Genomic DNA, 22,900 nt, shown 5'->3' with positions numbered 1-22,900 from the left:
CGAGTCCCAGCAGAGGCAGGACTGGAGGGAGAGCCCTGTGTGGCCCTTCCCACGTACACATACGCAAGTGGCACAAAGCAGCCTGCTTCTGGTTTAGCACCCTGGAGATTGCCCTGCCCCCTGGCCTGGGGTGGAGCTCAGAGCCTGAAACCCACAGCCTGGGCTCCCCATCGCCCACCCCGCGAGCAGCACATACTTGGACAGAACACTGAGCGCAAGCGTTTAGTTCTAACAAAGAAAACTTGCACGTCAGCAGAATATTCTGGTTTCCCTGCTCAGGGTCCCCTTGAGATTGCAAACGAAACGGGTGTGAGTCGGCGGGGCCTAGAAGCCTCCAGAAGAGTAAACACTGCCGCTTTTGACATTCTTTGCTTTCCCTCTTACTGAGCCGGGTTCACAAAGACAGCAGCAGAGAGCCCAGGGGAGGCTAACTGCCCGCACCAGGCAACTGTCTGGGTTTACTGCGCTGAGGACTGGCTTTCCGTTTCTGCTCTGTGCTGTTCAGGCTCCTTTCTCGAGGACTGAAGTGAAATCAGCCAGTGTTTCTCTAACTCAAACAATAGAATGGTACTTTCTGCTTCCACAAATTAAAAGCAACAGTTAGCATGTGACTCTTCAAAAGAGGAAAAAGATGGAAAGAATTTCAGGGTGTGCTTCGTTGGATTACAGCCTATGACTCAACTTCGTGGGGAAAAGAATTGGTCTGATGATCAGAGATAAAAAAATGTGTTTTTAGCCAATGCTCAGGATATAGAACATTTCAAAGCCTATGGTTTTAATCTGTTTTGAACAGTTCTTTCTGCTCTGTTAGCTCCATTTACTGTTACAATCAAGTCAGCATTCCAGGGTTATGAGTAACCAAACGGCTGTTGCTTAATGCAACTGGCCACTCTCCGGACACTGCTTTTTGAGAGAAAAATAGATGGGCTCTTGGTTAGAGCAGGTGAAACTCAGGTAAACCGGATACCTGGAGACAGTGAGGCCCTACTGGGCTCAGAACAGGACGCGCTGGTAAACAGGACGAGCTGATAAACAGGACGGGGACAGATGGGTGGAGGGAGTCAGCGATGTTTCCAGGCCACACACCCACCTGGGGTAAAATATTGTGAAACCTGTTGCTAACATGTTATCAGCGTCCACGTGATAGGGATGGAAAAAAGTCATTTTATTGTCATTAACCCAAACTGATGACCAGCACCTTCTTGAGTATTTGCAGAGACGTCCAACAAGGTTTGGAGGGAAAAAGTCAGGGGGTTAACTCACTTCAGCCTTAAGAAAAAAACTCGCCCCAATATTTAAGGGCTTCAGAATATTCCCTCAAACCCTGGTTGGATGGGACACGGGAGCCCACCTTGTCCTGACACAAATAAGCCCCAAGCAGACCGCAGCCTCTTCTCACGGTCCTTTCCGTGCGGGACCCCGTTGGAACGCTGCTGCCCAGAGGCCTTGTGCTGGACCTCTGCCCCCAAGGCTGCTCACAGGGAACAGGCCTGCTCTTGGCTCTCTCACGTAATGGGTGGGACAAAACCAAAGCACAATGAACCCTATTTACATGTCGCCCAGTAGGCAACAATCGCACGAGCTTTGCAAGATGAAAATGAAGGGTGAGGAACGTGTCACGTTACCGTGGAACCCTCTGCTGCCAGCCCTTTGCACGGGTTAAGGGTGTTCACGCGACGGAGGAATCTCGCCCGCGGGAGGGAGCATCTCGACATTCCCCACGTGAGCGTTATTCCCGCTTCACAGTCTGAGCTGCGCGTGAGTTTCGTGAATTTCGGGAGCCACCTTATTCTCTCCTCGGAAGAAACTGGTCCTCTTCTGAGCTGGAGTCACGCCTGGGCAGCCGGACTTACGTGAAGACGGGGTTTGGGTTGAACCCAGGGACTCACCGGCTCTGTCTCCAGCCCCCCTTACTGCAGCATCGTCCTCCTCTGCAGAGACTCGAGCCGCTCAATGGGGCTCGTAGTGACACTGCGTCCACTCAGTGCGGACGTGATTTGAGAAGCCCATTTCTTCTCAAGGAGACAACTTGGTTTGTAATTAAATAAGGTTTTTAAGTTTTAAAGTTTCCTATACAGTCCTGTCAACAAGCCGCTCCTTTCAGTATCTTGCACGCTGCCCACATCTGTCCTTCTACACTGGCTGACGTGGCGTGTGCGGCGGGGATGGATTCAGTTCTCAGCTTTTCCACTCACTATCCTTATGGTTGTGGAAAAACCCAGCAATCTTTTTTTTTTTTTTTGCGGTACGTGGGCCTCTCACTGTTATGGCCTCTCCCGTCGCGGAGCACAGGCTCCGGACGCGCAGGCTCAGCGGCCACGGCTCACGGGCCCAGCCGCTCCGCGGCATGTGGGATCCTCCCGGACCGGGGCACGAACCCGTGTCCCCTGCATCGGAGACAGACTCTCAACCACTGCGCCACCAGGGAAGTCCCCAGCAATCTCTTTGAGCCTCTGTTCTGACAACAGTGAAATGGGGAGCAGTAAAATCTCCCTCTTACCTCACAGGATTAGTTAACATTCAAATGGGAAAATGGATGTTGAAATCCCTTTGCAAATCACCATAAATGTACATTATCACTGCACAACAATTGGAGATGTGATGCTTTCGTTTATCCCACAAATATATATCAAGTGTTTACTATTTGCCAAGTACTCTATGGCTCTGGGGGTATAGCAGTGAAACAAACCAAAACAGAACAAAAACAGACAAATACCCAGCCTTCGTGGACTTTAAGTTCTACTAGATACAGAACCTTGCCATGAGGCAGTCCCTACCGCTGAGGCGACAGGAGTTTCATGTGTACTTGGAAATCATCTATGACTAGATTCCTGCAACAAACAGCTGATTATAACCGATTCTCAAGGGCCATCTTAATTACCCGAGATAAAGCCATTGCAGCGGTGTTGGAAAAGTTGCGGGCACTTGCTCAGCTCCCTGCCCTGTCCTACCCCGAGCACCCACGTCTTCTTTACACTCTGCCGCCCACTGCCTTTCCCAAGGGAGCTTTCTCAGGCTGGAAGTGTGGGGCACTGAGGATCCCAGGTTCCAGCAGTAGGGACGGGAGCTGGGGGACCAATGCCTTGTGTCCTTAGAGGGATGGTTCTGAGCAGCAGACCTCATAGGACCTCGGGGGTTGCAGCAGGATGAAGCCCACGTCGCCCACAGGGGCTCCCTTCCTTGGCTCTCTCTCTCCTCAGCCTCCCCCCAAGGCTCCCTCCCTTCTGCCACCTGGTACCACCTCCTAGTTACACGACCTGCCACCCAGCCATTTGGGCACTGCTTTTAGGGGAACCCAAACTGAGATATTAACCCCCTTTGTCTGCAAGCATCATTCACCAAGGGCTAATGCTCATCGAAACATCTAAGAATAGAACACTGCTGGCCCCTGGAAAGAATTTAGGGCTTTCTTCAGAGTGATTTCCATTCTACCCCAAATCCTATAATGTGCGGAAAACTATCTAAATTCCTACCTCCAGGACATCGAAGTTGCAGCTTGCATGATACTCCACATCAAAGTCATGGATGGTGAGCTGAACGCTGCTCCCAGGGGTTGTGTGAATGTACCAGATACACTCCTTGTTGGCGGGGTACCTGTTAGGGTAGCCGGGGCTACTGAAGGAGCCCGTGTCCCCAGACAATTCTTCACCACAACCTGTGAAAAGAGCAAGGCTCAGTCAGTTCAAAGAGGGCATCGGCCACTGGGAAAAAGTCAAAAATCCAGCTACGCAAAACATAACTCAAAATGCACAATGCCTAGTTTAGGAGAGAAATTATAAAGTCATAATAAAGTTATAATGAGCAGTTATAAAACAATGAGGAAAAACCATGGCTACAGCTTATTAAATTCACTCTTTTAAAAAAATTGATTATATCATTTGGTGCGATAATTCTCAGCTCTTATTCTCACCCCATCAGCTCTTATTCTCTTATTCTTATTCTCTTATTCTTATTCTTATTCTCAGCTCTTATTCTCACCCCCATTTAAACCTTTGGTAATATTTTCAAAACGTCAACCTAATTTTTAGATCTTTTTCATTATATATAGGTAAGAATTTCCTGGTAGGAGGTACAATAGACTGTGTGAGCAGTCAACACCAGGTCCCTTGGTCTTCAGTTTCCTTGTATCTAATGTATTATTTCTAAGTCCTTTCAGACCTAAGATGTGGAATTCTAAGCGCTAAAAATCCTTACCTTTGTATGAGAGACTGTAGGAAATTAAATATACATATATATGATATGTCTACAAAAAACCTTCACAGAGATGTTTATAGCAGCCTTATTCTTAATTGCTAGAACTTGGAAGCAACCAAGATGTCCTTCAGTAGCTGAATTAGATAAATAAACTGTGGTCCATCCAGACATGGGATATTATTCAACACTAACAACAAATGGACTATCAAGCCACAAAAAGACACGGAGGAGGGCTTCCCTGGTGGAGCAGTGGTTGAGAGTCCGCCTGCCGATGCAGGGGACACGGGTTCATGCCCCAGTCCGGGAAGATCCCACGTGCCGCAGAGCGGCTGGGCCCGTGAGCCATGGCCGGTGAGCCTGCGCGTCTGGAGCCTGTGCTCCGCAACGGGAGAGGCCACAACAGTGAGAGGTTCGTGTACCACAAAAAAAAAAAAAAAAAAAAAAAAAAAAAAAGACACGGGGGAAATATATACGCATATTAAGACATGAAAGAGGGACTTCCCTGGTGGCGCAGTGCATAAGATTCTGCCTGCCAATGCAGGGGACGCGGGTTCCATCCCTGGTCCACGAAGATCCCACATGGTGCAGAGCAACTAAGCCCGTGCGCCACAGACTGAGCCTGCGCTCTAGAGCCTGCGAGCCACGACTACTGAAGCCCACGTGCCTAGAGCCCGTGCTCCGCAACAGGAGAAGCCACCTCAATGAGAAGCCCGTGCACCGCAACGAAGAGTAGCCCCCGCTCACCGCAACTAGAGAAAGCCCTCGTGCAGCAACAAAAACCCAGTGCAGCCAAAAATAAATAAAATTAAATCTAAAAAAAAAAAAAAAAAAGTGAAAGAAGCCAGTCTGGAAAAGCTACATACTGTATCATTCTGACTGTATGACATTCTGGAAAAGGCAAAACTATGGAGACAGTAAAACGACCAGTGGTTGCCGGGGGCTGGAGGGGAAGGAGAGATGAATGGGTAGGGTGCTTTTCCTGAAGATTTTTAGGGTGGTAAAACTACTCTGTATGATACCGTTAGGGTGGACACATGTCATAAATTTGTGGAAACCCATAGAATGTACAACATCAGGAGTGAACCCTAATATAAGCTGTGGACTTTGTCGATATAGAGTCATCAATTGTAACAAATGTCCCATTCTGGTGGAGGAGGCTGATAATGGTGGACTCTGTGCATGGGTGGGGACCGGGCTACATGGGAACTCCACCTCCCACTCAGTTTTGCTGTGCACCTAAAACTCTTCTAAAAAATAAAGTGAATTTTAAATAAAAACAGCAACAAAAATGATACAGGTCCTGGCCCTGGGAAACGTACATCTAAAAACCAACCAAACAAACAAAAAATGGACGTATTAAACCCAAGCATGGAAAAAGACGCTAGCATGTGTTTTATGAATGTATACATCATGGCTTAGAAAGTAATTAAGGCAAATCATTATAACAAATGATCAAATGCTACAACACGTGGTACACAGTAAAACACTGCCACTGCTTACTGAGCGCCTAGATGCACTTTATAGATAGTTCCTATTTTAACGCTCGTAACAACCACACGGAGCAAATATCATTATTATCCGCATTTCTCAAATGAGCAAATCAATGCAAACACAGGTAAGTGGTTTGTCCACGGTACCGAAGTCGTGAGGGGTGGAGCCACCCATGCGCAGAATCTCACGCTATCAACCGATCCGTGCAATCGGCAACGCGGGGTTCTTAACTACTACGCTCCACAGACTCACATAGTTGGTAAGAATTCAGAGATTTCAGAATGGAAAGGGAGATAAAAATTTATGGAAGAAGTAAAATTTGAGGGAGGCTCAAATTTTAAAAACAAAATTAGAAAAAAATAAAGATAAAATTAGAAAAAAAAGATAAATTTTTTTCTAAAAATTCTAAATTTTTTTCTTTTGTCTTCCAAAAGCAATTTTCGGTGATTAAAAAAAATTGTTTGCTCTGTTAACATATCTCCCTTTTCTATTTTCCAGAATATCCTTAATCAGTTGGTAAATTCTTCCAAGCACCTTCCCTTACTGAGCGTCAAGGCTTTTCATGTTTAAAAATGACAATGCCTCCTCACTCCATTGTGAATGTATGTGCATTTTCACATTAAGACAATAAAGCTGAGGTCATGTCTACTATCTACCTTTGCAAATTTGTCTGTACAGGGAGTTAGAAAAAAGTGTTATAACAATTCAAAAGAAAGAGTCTTCATACAGAATCTCCACTTAACTGAAAAGAGCTGAGAATTCCAAGAAGAATGCTGATTGTGTAAAAAAATCGGATTCCAGCTCAACATGCTACCATCTTCTTGAATGGCCAGTTTCCTGCTTCAATTTGAAAAACCTCTGTGTTTTCAAACTTTAAATTTGTTGCACAGTACAGTATCTTTTCTATTAAGTTTCTACTTTTATTTCTGGTTAAAGTCCTGCGAAAAAGCTATTTAAAATTAGACGTGTTGACATTGTTTGTAGCCTGTGGTGAATGTTAAAAAAACATAAATGCGTGAAGATTCAAAAATATTTTTCCTACTACAACCATCCACGGAAAATATTCCTGAAGCCAAAATCAGCACAGATTGTATATGTGCTCAGCACCACTGCACAACCCCAGGGGGCACCAGTCGCAGTGTATTCCATCAGATGATGCTCCCTGGAGCTGTGCAACACAGTGGCCCATTGAAATCATCTCTTACTAAAATACATTATAGGTAAGCAAAGCCAGTCTGTTACCCCCATTTTTTTCAACCTCCATTTTCAGCTCCTATGGTTCTTAGTATCAGTTGCATCAAATAAGCAAGCCAATGGAAAAAAAAAAAAAAAAAAAAAAAAAAAAACCTTTGGCAGAAAATAACTTTGTGGTCACGTAATATAAAAGAGAACAAGGAAATGGAAGGTTGGATACCTCACCTGCATTTTTATTTAGATTCAGCTCATCAGATAATCTAATTCTTTTAAAAAAATCATAGTCGATTCACCTAAAAGTCTGTATAATATTTTTCCATTGTCTTTTCCAATTGTTTTAGGCTTCCTTGTAAATTCCTTTGCAAATAGCAGGATACTAATACCCTTAACTGAGTTGCTGTAAGCTAGAATGATAATATCAGATTCTTGGCAGTCAATGATGCTTTGAAAAATTACAGTACTTTTTTATTTACCCACTTACAGCTCTGGAGACCCATAGTGTACTTTTCCCTAAGGTTTAAAGTAAACATAAACAAGGTTTATAAAAAAACAAAGCACAATTTTATTTTTAGGTATGCCATGCTCTTTTCTCATGAATAGCACTTATGTGTGGGTCTCCTAAAGAGAAATTCCAATATTATTAAAAGTGATACCATACTGGGGAAAAATACTGTGGTGCTTGTGAGGAGGAGACAAAGAAACTGTTGGAGCTTGAAGACTCTTTGCAGCTTTCTTTTTCTCCTTCATAATCTCACTACCTCTGAAGTTTAATTTACCAAAGGGTAACAACTTTGATTTAACAGTTCACATCAAATGCAAAATAGAACAAATTAATTCAGTGGTATTTTATGGTAAAAACTATAAAGTACGAAATATAAAGTTAATTCTGACAATTATGGTAGAAATTTAATTCCCTCTTTGCATTTCTAAATTTTGAAAGACGTAAAGTAACTTTCCAGTTCCCACCCACCCATCCATCCACTCAATCCATAGTCATTGAGCATGTGCCACAGTACGGGCAGTGCTAAAGAAGCCAGGCGCATTTAATGTCCCTGGGGAAGAAAAAATCCATCTGTAGACATAAAAAAGCGCTATTCCCACATGCCCTCCTGCAAAGCATTAATTCTTCTGGCTTTTCCTGCAGTTTGCAAAGAGTAATTTCAATAAGTTTTGATCTGAAAAAAAATAGTGAATTCTGTTTTATCTTTCACGTGCTGATTGACGGTAAGTTATAAATAAAAATAAATAAATCATTATGTCGAATTGCCAAAAGATATTTTGGAATTTGCTAGTTTCAATAGTACAGTGTTGGCATAATTCTCTTTTGATACTAATTTCATTCCACAGATGAGAGACTTTTATCAGCATTTAGCCAGTTATGCTTCACTCTCCTGGGTATCATTTCTTTTTCCTAGATTTGGAAATTCTTTAATAAATGTGTACTTGGTATCAAGCAAAAAAAAATTTATGTCAAAATATATCTTTAAAAAACTGAAAAAATGGGGGGAAGTGTAAGATGGAATGAAGTGAGAGAGTGGCATGGACATATATACACTACTAAATGTAAAATAGAGAGCTAGTGGGAAGCAGCCGCATAGCACAGGGAGACCAGCTTGGTGCTTTGTGACCACCTAGAGGGGTGGGACAGGGAGGGTGGGAGGGAGACGCAAGAGGGAGGAGATATGGGGATATATGTATAGCTGATTCACTTTCTTATAAAGCAGAAACTAACACACCATTGTAAAGCAATTATACTCCAATAAAGATGTTAAAAAAAAACAAAAACTGAAAAAATGAATGATGTCTATTTTTTCTATGCTCTCCTTAAGGGACAAGGGAAAACATATTCATAACAAAATTGAGAACATTTCTATTAACCAAAGAAAAATGAAATATGTAATGATTTATTTGATAATTTGTTTCATAAATTCAAGCTATCTTTAGGTTAACAGTGAAACATTAGAATATGAATTTGGAATTAGATAATTATAGATAAAAATGAAAAATAATAAATTCATACCAACAGTTGAGTTTTTAAAATTATAAATGAAAAACAAAAACCATAATTCACAGTAAATAGTAGAGTTTTTAAAAGAGTATACAATGTGAATCTTTTGAATTGTATTTATACATCGTTTTCTACTTAATTAGCTGTGAAAAAGAGACTGGTTACAACACAGGAAATGTGACTTGGAACCTATATGAACACATACTGTCCCACTGCCAGTTAAAGGAAATAGCAAGACAGTCCAAAAACCCCTATTGTGTTTAATTCTAAAGGAGAAAAAACATGTTCCAAATGCTGAAATGAATCAAAAGCAAAATAATTTAATTCTGCCTCATCAACAATATCTTGTTTATATTGAATAGCAAAGCTGTTCATTCTCTTTGCTTTACTATTTCTGCACCTCGTGTGGTAGAAACAAGTTTTGGTTTTGTTTTATTTTTAATAAAGACTGTGGAATTCAGGGACTTCCCTGGTGGCACAGTGGTTAAGAATCCACGTGCCAATGCAGGGGACACGGGTTTGAGCCCTGGTCTGGGAAGATACCACATGCCGTGGAGCAACTAAGCCCATGTACCACAGCTATTGAGCCTGAGCTCTAGAGCTCGCGAGCCACAACTACTGAAGCCCGCGTGCCACAACTACTGAAGCCTGCGTGCCACAACTACTGAAGCCCGCGTGCCACAACTACTGAAGCCCATGCTCCTCATCAAAGAGAAGCCACTGCAATGAGAAGCCCGCGCACCACAACAAAGAGTAGCCCCCACTCGCTGCAACTAGAGAAAGCCTGCACGCAGCAACGAAGACCCAGTGCAGCCAAAAATAAATGAATAAATAAATTTATAAATAAATAAATAAATTTATTATAAATTTATAATAAATAAATAAATTTATTTTGTGGAATTCAAAAATCTACTTATTTGGTAAAAGCTGCTTTACCTATGGAGCGGTCCCCAGTGTTGCTGATGTCTAGTACTAAAAACCTTTCCACATAAACAAACATCCTAATTTTACTTTCCTATTAAATTTAAGCTTACTTGGGGCCAGGAAAGAGAAAAACTGTTTGTTTGCTGCACTGTCTCCCTTGGTGTGAGATTCAGGACTTGATGGTCTCTTGTTAAAATACACTTTCTCCTGGGTGAGTCACAGAAGAAAATCTCTTTCTAAATCCAAACAGCTACTTTGGAGATGGAAACAACAAGGCTTCCAGAAAATCTCAGGTGCCTACATTTTATTTAGAGTAGAAATAATGGTATAGCCACATCTGCAAATATTAAAACAAATGAAACTGTGGAAAAAACACAGTTTAGCAGGCTGTGCAATAAGTTTAAAAAATCATGTCATTGTCAGTCATGTCTGTGACCTTGGATGAGTGACCCGGGGGTCACAAGAAGGGTAGGAAAGGGAGGACAGACAAGGCTGGAGATGAAAGAAGTTGTATCGACCAATAGCCAATGGGAAATGACATAGGAGGTGATGGGTAGACTCCCAAGATCCTCGTCATCATCACGTTACCTGTCTGGTTGAATGAATAATCAAATGTAGGAAAACAGAGAAGTTTTCTATAACTGGGCTTCAGTCATCTAAAACAGAGGACAATGATTTGGGAAAGCACTTCAGAGGTCTACATGGAGAAAATAATTAAATGATGAAAATACTAACCAAGGAGTAGAATGGAGTGATGAATAAAGAGCTCTGAAGGATACATATTCAGAAGAAATAGAGAGAGATAGGGGCTCTTTGCACCAACTGGCAAGAAAAGATTTTCATGGAGGAGACACGATTTTAGAGTTGCAAAACTTTTGGAACTATAATAATATGCCAAGTAAAGCACAGGCCATGGCATAAGACAAAACATTCCAGCCGTGGCTATGCTACTCTTTGGATAACTAATTTAACCTTTCTAATCCTCAGTGTCTTCATCTGTAACAGTGTTACTCAACCTCTAGGGTTGTGATATAGATTAAATGAAAAGTCCGAAGTAAGGTTTTTAGCTAAGTGTCTTGCATAGGACAATCACTCCATATATACTGTGTATTACAACTGAACAGGAGTTTATCCAGATCTGGGATGAGATGAGGGCAAGACCTGGAGCTGGAAGAGGAATTACCACACCAGCTAAAGAGCCATCATGAACACCCGATAAGACATAAGAAATCAATTGTTCATGAAGCTACAATAAAGATAGTTCACATATGTATGGTAGTGCACAGTTTTTCAATGTGCTTCTAATGAGCACGTTACCTTATTTGAAATTCGTAACAACTCTACGAGGTAGGCAAGAGCGATCATATCAGGCCCATTTTAGAGATGAGCAGAGTGAGGCTCAAGAAGGCTGCTGGACTTGTAACTCACATAGTGAATGGTGGATCTGGGGCCAACCTCCCCCGGCCAACCCGTCCTGCCCCTAAGCCCCTCCTCGCAGTTCTGCCTTCTCTCCGCTATGCCTCGTTGGGCATTTCAGCCCTGAGGCCCTGGAACGGCAGTGTTGAACACTGCCCTCATTATCATCCTGCCCATCTACTGAGGAAAAGAGTCACCATAGCAACCAGAAAAAAATAAAGCAAAATGCTTTTTCATTTAATTTGAGACAAATCTGACAAATCTAATATGCTAACATCGTCAGATATCAGCTGAACTGTAATAAAATAACGTCCTGAAGAGAATCATATGTTTTTCAGTTTTAATTAGTTAATCTTTATAAAACTTTTAGTACTGGTGACTGATAATCTATTTGATTCTACTTTCCTCCAAACTCCCAGCCATCAACTGAAAGGAAGCGCTTACGTTATCAGCAGGAAGCACATTGATCTACGGAACTCATAACAAGAAAGAGTTAAAAGTTGTTGCTAAACCTGCTTACTTGTGAAGATAACTTAAATCTTTTCCATATATAAGCAAATAAATAAAATAAAATTCAAAAAAACAATAAATTAAATTAAATTAAAAAAAGAACTTTGCTTACACTGTTTTTTTTTTGGGGGGGGGGGGGTTTGGTTTGGTCTACAACAAGAAACGAGTTATAAAATTCCAGAACAGCGGGCCTCCCTGGTGGCGCAGTGGTTGGGAGTCCGCCTGCCGGTGCAGGGGATGCGGGTTCGTGCCCTGGTCCGGGAGGATCCCATATGCCGTGGAGCGGCTGGGCCCGTGAGCCATGGCCGCTGGGCCTGCGCGTCCGGAGCCTGTGCTCCACAACGGGAGAGGCCACAACAGTGAGAGGCCCGTGTACCGCAAAAAAAAAAGAAAAAAAAAAAAAAAATTCCAGAACAGCAACAACAAAAAGCATAGTCTATGTATGTTCTATCCTCACGGTTTGGGGTGGCTGTTGGTTGTTTGGTTTGTTTTTTGTTTTTAATGAAAGCAAATTAGCAATGAAACGGCTAGATGGAATTACAGGCCCAAAGTTTTAAAAGCACGTCTGTGTTTCCTGCAATTACAATTGCTCAAACCTCTTTACACTTGGCCTTTTCCTGAAACTATGTTCCATAAACCAACAGCACTGGGAGGGCCTGCCCGCTTGGAAGTGACTCTGGGCCACAGCCCCCTGAGGCTGGAGGAAAAAGAACAGAGAACGGACCCCAACAGGACATCCTCACATCCTTATCCTCTAATTTTGGAGGCAAATGTCTGAGAGATCAGGGTAAATGTGAAAAAGAAGCTGAAAAGCCAAAGTATAGTAAAAGAATAAATTTTAAATAATAAATGATGATGCTCACATGCTTCATCAAAATGAACGATTTATATTTTAATAGTTTTTCTACAATGTAAAAATAAAAACCTTCTCTTCTGCAAGACCTGGAGAGGAGACTCACTGGTCTGTCCGATTCCCCTCTGACATGCAAAAGGGCAGCAGGTGAAGGGGGCAGGGTCCCAAGGAGGAGTTACCAGTAAGGACTCTTTTCATAGGAGTCAGGCATGGGGTGGTTATAATGAGAAAAGGTAACTAGGAGCTCAGAATTTGGGAAAGTCCGACCCAAAACAAGGTTCAACTATTTCCTGCAGTACACAGACCTCACTTCTTTCTTTTTTTTTTTAATAGTTGACTTACCATGTTGTGTGAATTTCAGGTGTGCAGCAAAGTGATTCAGTTATATATACATTTTTTTTTCAGATTCTTTTCCTTTATAGGTCATTACTAAGTATCGAGTAGAGTTCCCTGTGCTATACAGTAGGTCCTTGTTGGTTATCTATTTTATATATAGTGGTGTGTCTATGTTAATCCCAAACTCCTCATTTACCCCTCCCCCACCTTTCCCCTTATGGTAACCATAAGTTTGTTTTCTATGTCTGTGGGTCTATTTCTGTTTTGTATATAAGTTCATTTGTATCATTTTTTTTAGATTCCACATATAAGCAATATCATATGATATTTGTCTTTGTCTGGCTTACTTCACTTAGTATGATAATCTCTAGGTCCATCCATGTTGCTGAAAATGGCATTATTTCATTCTTTTTTATGGCTGAGTAATATTCCATTGCATATATGTACCACATCTTCTTTACCTGTTCATCTGTTGGTGGACATTTAGGTTGCTTCCATGCCTTGGCTATTGTAAATAGTGTTGCTATGAACATAGGGGTGAGTGTGTTTTTTCAAATAATGTTTTTCTCTGAATATATGCCCAGGAGTCAGATTGCCTGATTTACCTATGAGACATACAAATAATGTAATTAAAGCAATTTCGAACAGAAACTTTCAGGTTAGGTTGGAATGGAGGTGGAGACAGATACGAGCTCCTTAAAATGGACAAAGTTGTCTTATGGTGACCATGGCACATATAAGAACCACAAAAAGTCAGCAATTCCTGGTTTGGTTTTACCAGTTAATCCCCCAACAGTCTAAAAGTGCGTGGCACAGTCCCGAGGTATAGGAGAAAGGCAAGTGATAGGTATCCATCCTAAGAGAGAAGACTAAAATCAGGTCAACACTCCTCTCTGAAGACAAAGCCATGAGTGGGGCCCCCAAATTCACCTCATCTTAAGGATTTGCAGATTAATATTCTGGGGGATTTTGTGGGTTAGACTGATTCTGTGAGGACAGAGAGGGCACCAGCTGGAGCAATCACGAGATTAAATCAGAGAAGAAAACCAGGTAATGTAAAGGCCAAGGAATGGGAAATTCTCCAGAGGAAAAAGAAAGAAGAAAGAAGACAAAGCAGGTGACTCCAGGAGAGGGGAAAGTTGTCAAAGCTGCAGAACCTCCTGTATTGGGTTGAACAGTGTCCCCCAAAAATCATGTCCACCTGGAACCTGTGAACGTGACCTTATTTGGAAATAGGGTCTTTGCAGACGTTATGAAGTTAAGATGAGGTCATACTGGATTAGAGGGGGGCTGAAATTCAATATAACTGATGCCCTTCTAAGAAGTGAGAGATTTGGGCACAGACACACAAAAGGAAGAGGGCCATATGAAGACTGAGAAAGAGACTGAAGTTACACATGGACAAAACAAGGAAAGCCAAGGATGGCCAGCAACCAACAGAAGCTAGAAGTGGTGAGGAAGGATTCTTCTCTAGAGCCTTCGAAGGGATGGCCCTGCTGATACCTTGATTTTCGACTTTAAGACTCCAGAACTGTGAAAAAATAAATTTCTGTTGTTTTAAGCTACCCAGTTGTGGTATTTTGTTACAGCAGGCCTAGGAAGTGAGGCTGAGGGTCCTCTCCTGGGTTATAGACCTCACACGGCAGAAGGGGTGAGGTGTCCCTCTGGGGCTTCCTTTATAAGGGCACTAATCCCAACCATGAGGGCTTTGCACTCATGATCTCATCACCTCCCAAATGCCCCACTCCTAATACTATCACTTTAGGGGTTGGGTTTCAACACGTGAATTTTGAGGGGACATAAACATTCAGACTCAGCACAAAGTCTATTGTTGAGAAAACTAGAGACAAACTTAAGCTCAGTATCACATTAGGAGACGCCAACTCAAGCGTTTAGGGTGAGGGTTCAGAAAGTTTCATCTTCCATAAGGATTTCATCCCAGACCCAGACTTTGTGATAATCATTTTGTCTAAATGTATTCCATACAGCAATGGATACAGAGTAGGGTTATCTATTTTGAATGGTAGGGACAAAAAAAAAAAAAAGAGTGAAAGAATAAGGTCATAACATGCAGTTAATGACTTGGAAAATAGATATAAGGATACAAGGAGCTCAGAAATCAATGCCGACCATAGTTATGAAATGACTTTTAAATTACCATGTAAGATGTCACATTAATATTCAAAATTAATATTTTCATAGCCATCGGACTCTCTGAGATGTTCTGAATCTGAATATTGAAGTGTTTCACCTTAGTATACCATTAAAAAGACATGAAGCCAATGTACCCATATTTTAGGACTCTTTACATAATATAAATTTTAATTTCCTTTATATGAAAGTTTAAAAATCTTTCCTTTTGACCCAAACAAGTATAGTTGATCTTGTCATCTTTTCATTTTGATTAACTATATCTTTTTTCACCTAATCTACTCATTCCAACCAAGTTGAAAAATGGTTTCCCAGTAGAAATTCTTTGCTTACAATTCAGGAGAAATCAATCAATCATTCTCTCTCTCTTACACATTTTTGTAATTATTGAAGATTTCTGAACAAAATATATAAAAACATCTTCCAAGGAAATGAAATGAGACCAAGGCAGCTGGACTAACTTCCCCTAAAATAAGTCGTCATGCATAAGACTACCAATAGCTACTTCATGAAATCCCCCAAACAGGCAAAGACAGAGGAAACATGTTTTCTTTATGTGATTTCCAAGTTCAACACTCATACTAAGTATTCATTCAAATCCGGCTTTGTTTCTATTTATTTTATTTATTTTTTGGGCCACGCTGCACAGCTTGCGGGATCTTAGTTCCCCAACCAGGGATTGAACCCGGGCCCTTGGCAGTAAAAGGGCCGAGTTCTAACCACTGGACTGCCAGGGAAGTCCCTCTTTCCACTGAATTATTTTGGTACACAGCGCGTTTGCAGGGAGAGAAGCTCACCGCCTCCCCACAGGTCTCTGCGTCACTCACCCTCGCCCACCCCCATTCCTTCTCTCACCTCCCCCAACCCCCAGCCTTTCTTCCACAGCAAGGTTGCCCCTGATGGACCAATGGACAAGTGTGGGCAGCGCCATGCCAACGGTCGTGGTGTCCTCTGACCCTCCAAGCTCTGTCCAAGCCTGAGCCATGAGATGATGTCCTGTGAGGACAATAGGAAGGGTGCTGGTCCCTCACGGGACACATGCCTCGGGCGTCCAGTCAGCCCACGTCCCCTCTGACTGGGGTCCTGAGTTAACCAAACCCTCAAGCGCTCCACCCTCGTCCAACCAATCTATTATGGGGTAGCTATCCTTCTCCTTAATAGCACTTCTCTTGTAAGCTCTTTTGTATAACTAAGCCACGGTAACAGATTAGATAACCTCTGTGGTCTATCCCAGCTCACAGTGTATGATTACAGCAACCATATGTAGCCACGCCAGAGAAAGAACACTGTACAAATGAGGAATAAAGCAGACACTGTGTTGACGGGCAGACAAGCAAACTCAGCTATTTTGAACCAGTTGTTGGCTAAGTGCTGCACTTCACCCCCGTCACTGCTACGGAAGAAGGAGCCGTGCAATTCAGCGGGGAGACCTTGGAACTGGAACACTATTTACTTGGGAAAGACAGCACACGTTCTTTCAAAAACAGCCATTATCCTCAGTGGGAATTTAGCTGCAAAATTACCTGCTATAAGCTCTGACCTTCTCTGCGTTGCAATACCATCTCATCTTTTTTGCAATGAAAAATTGTGGGGAAAAATCATTTGCTTGTAGGCAGAGTGCAGCCGTGTAAACACTTGGGAGTTCGACACCACACACTTGGTTGTGTGTCCTCATTCCCTCTTTGAGTTTGGGGAAGTCACTTGACTTCTCTAAGACTCCTCCCTCGTTTTCTTATCCATAATATGTGGATGATGATGATGCTTTCAGAGGATTATTAGGAGAAGACAAGAGATCGTATTTTTAAAATGCTAGCCAAAGGCCCAGCACATGGTAGAAAGATAACACCAGCTTTTCAAAAATTATAATATCAACATTTTAAATGATTACTTGGTCCAGTAATAATAAATGAGGTGTCAAGTAAGTCAGTGCACCAAGCATTTAAATCATATTTTCGTTCGCTCTTAACATGGTAACGTGGTTTTATTTTTATCACCATTAACGTCTTAAAATAAATGTAAAATTACATTTAGGTAGTATTGATAAATCTGTATTATTTAGCCTGTGAGTAGTCTGAAAGTATAACTAGAAGGAGAAAAAAATCAGGGATAAGGTATATCAATGTCATCACTTACACAGAGAATACAGAATTAGGTTAAATCTTCTGGAATGTAATTACTGTCCTACACCAGAGATTCATTCTTGGTTTTGTGAGTCAAGGCCACGGAAGGCTGGCTTTAGTTTCTCTGAATATCCAGCAGCATATACAAAAAAACAAGTCCTTGGATACATAATGTCAGAGATAAGTACGGCATTATTTAAGTAAATGCTCAAAAAGAGAAATCTCCGGGGACAAAAATTATGTTCTGCACTGAACATCGTGTTTATTCTGTGTTGGTTTAGTCATTTGGGGCTAAATTTGAAACTGTGGAAAAAAATGCGTGGTTTCTTTTTTCACGTTGTACAGAAAAGTGTGGAATCCCCTGGAAAGTAAGTGCAGTACCTATCAGGGGTGTTGTTGCTAAGGAACCAGAACACAAACAGAAGGTTCAAGAAAGCCCTTCTTTTTGGCCCAAGGCTCAAGGACTATTACAAATTGTGCAATATATGATTTGGGAAGGTCATGGTTGTTTGAGGGCTACTTTCTTCTTTTTGTAACTGTTTGAAAGAGTAGCAGTGGAAATAGAGCTCAACCTCTGCAAACAGTAGTGATGTGGGAATTGGGATGCCAGACTGCTAAAAGGTTGCCCCTGGATACGAGACTCAGAGCCAACATTACATGAAGGTCAACTCTGTGTGTGTGTATTTTCCTTTGTCGTCAAGGAGGCAAAGAATGTCAGGATTTAGCTTTTCCGCTCATAGTGAAATGTCTGCCTAGGTTTAATGCTGCCTCTGGTTGCTAGGACCTTGCTGGAAAAATTGTGAAACCGAGGCAAAAAGCACTGCAGGATTTTCTTAGTAAGTGATCATCCCACTCTTACAAATTTATAAACAGATTTTTTTTTTACATTAGCATCATCCATTAAGAACTTCTTTCCAATACAGATGTTAAGTGAGAACTTGCCATAAATAAAAATCAGACACAGTATCATGATACAGCAATCTGTGCCTTGGTTCTTCACTAAGACTGTACTTGCTTTCAGTCTCCAGGCTTAAACATTTTCTAAGAGTAACACAAAGATGAAAGTCCAAAATATCAAATAGGCTGAAGTGGCCAGAATACGTAGGGCAGGATAGAGCATGTATAAATGTGAAAGAAAGCCTAGTTAGCAGTTAGGGAAATCACTTTTAAATTCAACAGCACTAAGGTTTCTTAAAAGCTTCTCTTTTACTTAAATTTTGACCCACACTGAACGAGATTTCTTTATCTCATATCACACAACATAATAAAACAATCGCAGGAGTCTATGTTTTTCCCCATCTGTCTTTACCAAGAGCTTGCTTACAGAGTTACTGAACAAAGGGCACATTCTTGATCGCAGCTGAAGTGACCCTAGGGGCAGAGTGGGAGAGGTGTTTTACCGCTTCTTTCTCTGTGACGGTCTATCACTGCCCAGCAGGAAGTGACACTAGGAGAGGGAAAGGTCTCTGCCTAAGATGAGGACCGGACTGCGTGATTCACATCCTGGCCTTATGAACCTGCCGCAGAATCTCTGCTGACCACGATTCAAAAGTCACTCTCCTGGCAAGCACCGTACCTCCAGGTTCCTGAGAACGTTTGCATACGGTGCAGGAGCAGGGCTCAGGACAGACACGGGAAATAAAAGCCGAGTTCTTGCGATGGTCCCCATCAACCGGTCTTGGACAACTTGTCCTGCCTCACCTTCTAGCCTCCTTTCAGCTCCGTATTTCTCACTCGTGTGCTCATTATTGCCCTTCTAAGGAGGCTTTTTGGATATTTTTTCCCAATGGCTCAAATAATTTAATATCGCAGATATAATATATACCTGCTGTGTACTCTGTGTATCTGTGCTTTATACATGAAGCATAAGATATTTTCACCCTCCCAAGAGGCAATTTGCACCCCCTTGGTGTGGGTGCTGGGAGCGTGTGCTTTAGCCGAAACACGTACTGGTTGAAAACCTTTGCCGTAATCAACCCAAGCCTCCCTGCTTCTACTTAGAAATGCCTTCCTCTCCCAGATATTTGACTGATTCTTGTTTATTCTTTAAAACTCGGCTCAAGTATCAAAGCGGCCCAGAGGGCCTCTCCAAGTCCCTGCGGCCAGCCTAGGTCTCCTCCCTGGCCCCCCAGCATCACGGATCGTGGATTCTGCACTTGCTTTGTCTGTCTCCCCTGCTACTGACCGACGCCCTGAAGTCGAGGATACTGTCTCCTTCTTCTCTGTTAGGGGCTGAATTGTGTCTCCCCCAAAAGTAACACACGGAAGCCCTAACCTCCAGTACCTCAGGATGTGACTGCGTTTGGACATTGGGCTACTACGGCAGTGATGAAGCCAGAATAAGGCTCCTAGAATGGATCCTAGTCCAATCTGACTGGCCTCCTTATATGAATAGCAAATTTGGACACACAGAGCCATCAGTAGGTTCACACAGACAAAGCCACGTAAGGACACAGTGAGAAGGCTGCAGTCTGCAAGCCAAACAGAGAGGCCTCAGGAGAAACCAAACCTGCTGACACCTGATCTTGGACTTCCAGCCTCCAGAACTGTGAGAAATAAACTTCTGATGTTTAAGCTACTCAACCTGGTATTCTGTTATGGCAGCCTGAGAAAACAAATACACTCTCTACATTTTATAAACGCCCAGCCCAGAATCCAGTCATGAATGAATATATTCTGGTTGGTTGGTTGAATGAATGACTGAATGGAAACATGTCCTCAATACATGTCGCAGAGGCCCCAAGTAATCATAACACAAGATGCAGAACCACAAACTGTTCTTTGAATTACAAAAGATAAAACCTTTGTCCTCAAAGGGTGAACCTCCCAGAAACCCCAGCACACATACTCTAAATCACAAAAGGAATAAAAAACGACAAATTAGAAGGAATTCCCCTGAAAGACCAACAATAACAAAGACTACTGAAATGCCCATGTGAGGAGGGAAAGAACTGAGGGAAGGTTTACGGGAAATGTTGCTGACCTCAGGGAGGGTCTTTGCCAGGGCTCTCAAAATGCATCTTTTAGAAGCGCTTTGACACAGTGCTGCATGTCCACAGGTGGTCCAGAAAGCGCTGGCTCATGTTCAAACCAAGCCAGCCATGCAGGATCAGGATACAGCTTTTATAAACCCCGAGCTGATCTCTGAAAAACCCTCAAGGCTTGAGAAATCTCGTTAATAGCTGAAAAGATGAGAAAATGGAACCAGCCCCCATTCAAGAGGCTGATGTCATCTATCTCCCCGGAGAAAAGGCCACTCTCTCCTTTGTGAAAGCCCAGGGTGACATCACCCCCTGATCCATGCACTTCGCCCTTCCTCTGCTGTTCCCAGTTCAGGGGTTTTCTCCCTTTGCAAATGTCACTCTTTCACTCACAAAGCTCCTTGACCTTGCTTTTTTGCCGGATTCCACTGCCAAGTGAAAGAGGGCCCCTGGGAGGCGTGATCAGAAGAGGCGAGGGGTTTGCGCAGCTGGCTGGGAGGCCCTATTCACGCAGCTTGCAGAAAGTTCTATATTCCCTTCAGCAACCCAGATGCAGGTCCCCGAGGCCAGGCCAAATTCAGCCCCCAGACAATGCTGTCAGCGCTGAATACTGCACACCGTTTAGCCAGACAGGGCAACTGTGGCCATTTCTTTCTTTGCAGAGTGGGATTCTCTTTGATGCTTTGCATAAAGGCGACACAGTGTGGTTAATCTCACACCCGCAACACCACTTTAAAGATGTGCCCACAAAGAAAGCCCGACTGTAGATCCATTTTCTCAAAGCAAATGGAAGATTTGTGTGGGCGACAAAGAGGCACATTTTGTGAGCAGGTTTATTTATTAATTGGCCTCATGAATGAAGCACATGGGGAATCTTCTTCGGCAGCATTGGTCAGGAAATGATGCCACTGCAGACTCTGAACTTGCAGCGAAGAGGTTTTTGGATTTCTCACTGCATAGTTTGGAAGAGACAGGGAGGAGAAAGAGGGTCTGAAAGGAGATTTGATTCTAGTGAAAAGAGGCTCAGAGTTTAAAGGCACTTGCTCTGGCTGGTGAGGAAGAGCAGCTTCCCGGCCAGTGTCAGCCTGGGTGTCCCGGCCCAGCACTGGAGCCTGACTCTGAGATGCGGATCTGAAGAGGCTGCGCTCAGACAACGTTTCTAAATTACCTACACAGGCACACGTGCATGTGCGCCCAGGCACATTCAAGAATATTTCTCTTTAATTTAAAATTGAGACTAATTTTTAAGTGTATTTTGGACCTTGTATCTGTTTAATATTTATTTACGAATATTATTATGAATAATATTCATAATATTATGATGAATATTATTTATTGAATATTTTGTGTTCAAATCCCACAACATGCCATGTTGCTTCAGTGCTTCCAGATACTACTCAAAACTCATTTCTCTGTAAGTCAAAGACAAATGTTGCGTAATATTGCTTATACGTGGAATCTAAAAAAACACAACAAATTAGTGAATATAACAAAAAGAGAACAGATTCACAGACAGAGAGAACTAACTACCGGTTACCAGTGGGGAGGGGGGAGGGGCAGTATAGGGGTGGGAGTGGGAGGGACAAACCCTTGGGTGTAGCACAGGCTCAGGGACGTGCTGTACAACACGGGGAAGACGGCCAACATTTTGTAATAACTGTACATGGAAAGTAACCTTTAAAGTTGTATAAAAATAAATTTTTAAATGACAAGAAAAAAAAGGAACTGAAAACCAACATTTTATTTCAAGTAAACATGTTTTTTTGTATGCGCATGTGATACTTCAATGTCATAAGTGCTTCAAAGCTCAATGTCCAGATAATCTCCCAAATAAAGATGCATAAAAAGAAGAAAAAACTCATATTTCTCTGAAATCTGAAGGGTTTACGGGAAAGAGAGGGTATGAGCTCGTCCCTGCCCGAGCCCCTAACAGTGAGGGACCCAAAGGCCACTGCTTCGCTCTCCGGACCCTCCTGCTGGACCTGTGACACTGGACTCCAGCCGCCCTGGACATGTGGATCCCCACGCGCACCCTGCCCCCTCCCACCACAGGGTCTTTCTTCTACTAGGAACCCTTTTCCTTCTCCTATTTGCCTCCTTAGCTCCTGCTTATTCTTAGATTTTAGTTCAAAAGTTGCACCCTCATGCAGGACTGCCCTGGCCTCCTGTGCAGGTTGAATCCCCTTTTGTATGCTCCTGTGGCATCACCACACCGCTAATTTCATGTCTATTTATGTGCCTCTTGGCTGGATGGCTACTTCTCCCAGTCGCCTGTAAGCTCCAGGAGGGTAGGAACCAGGCCTGGGGCAGGAGTCACACACTAACAGTTCCTTAGTATCTCTGGAAGGAACACAGGGATGACTAGAAATCGGATTTATGTCTTCAGGTTACCAACAACAGGTGAGAAGTGAGGGAACCTCTTCCATTGGAGGCCTCCTCCCTGACCCTTCTCTTTTCTGTCAGCCCCTCTTCTCGGCTGTCTCGAGTTAAAGACATAGTTCAGATGCTGAGTATAAACTCAGCATTGCGTAGCGATAGTATATGACAGTTAATTTTGCATGGATCTAGACCTCTAACAGTCTCCTTCCAGAAGGTTCTTCCCAAGCATAATTTACATCTAGTGGCACAGAGTTAAAAAAAAAAAAATTCAGTTCTGGTCCTATCTGGCAAAATTTTGTTGCACAACTCTGGTTCCAAGCTTAGCAAGTTTTCAGCAATTGGG

The 22,900-nt window shown here is 42.7% G+C and overlaps 1 protein-coding gene across 1 annotated transcript in view; it reads right to left on the bottom strand.

Annotated features, from left to right (window-relative positions):
• CUBN (cubilin) overlaps positions 1–22,900 on the bottom strand; it is a 270,373-nt gene that overhangs the window by 154,137 nt on the left and 93,336 nt on the right. The window contains exon 29 of the mRNA XM_082617071.1: positions 3,474–3,655. Within this exon, the coding sequence (XP_082473197.1) occupies positions 3,474–3,655 (182 nt within the window). The remainder of the gene's footprint in view (positions 1–3,473; positions 3,656–22,900) is intronic.

The sequence above is a fragment of the Mesoplodon mirus genome (genome assembly GCF_964341445.2).
Source record: "Mesoplodon mirus genome assembly, chromosome: 4".
Classification (NCBI taxonomy): domain Eukaryota; kingdom Metazoa; phylum Chordata; class Mammalia; order Artiodactyla; family Ziphiidae; genus Mesoplodon; species Mesoplodon mirus.
The sequence above is the reverse complement of the archived record's forward strand: the minus strand, read 5'-3'. Positions and strand labels throughout refer to the sequence as shown.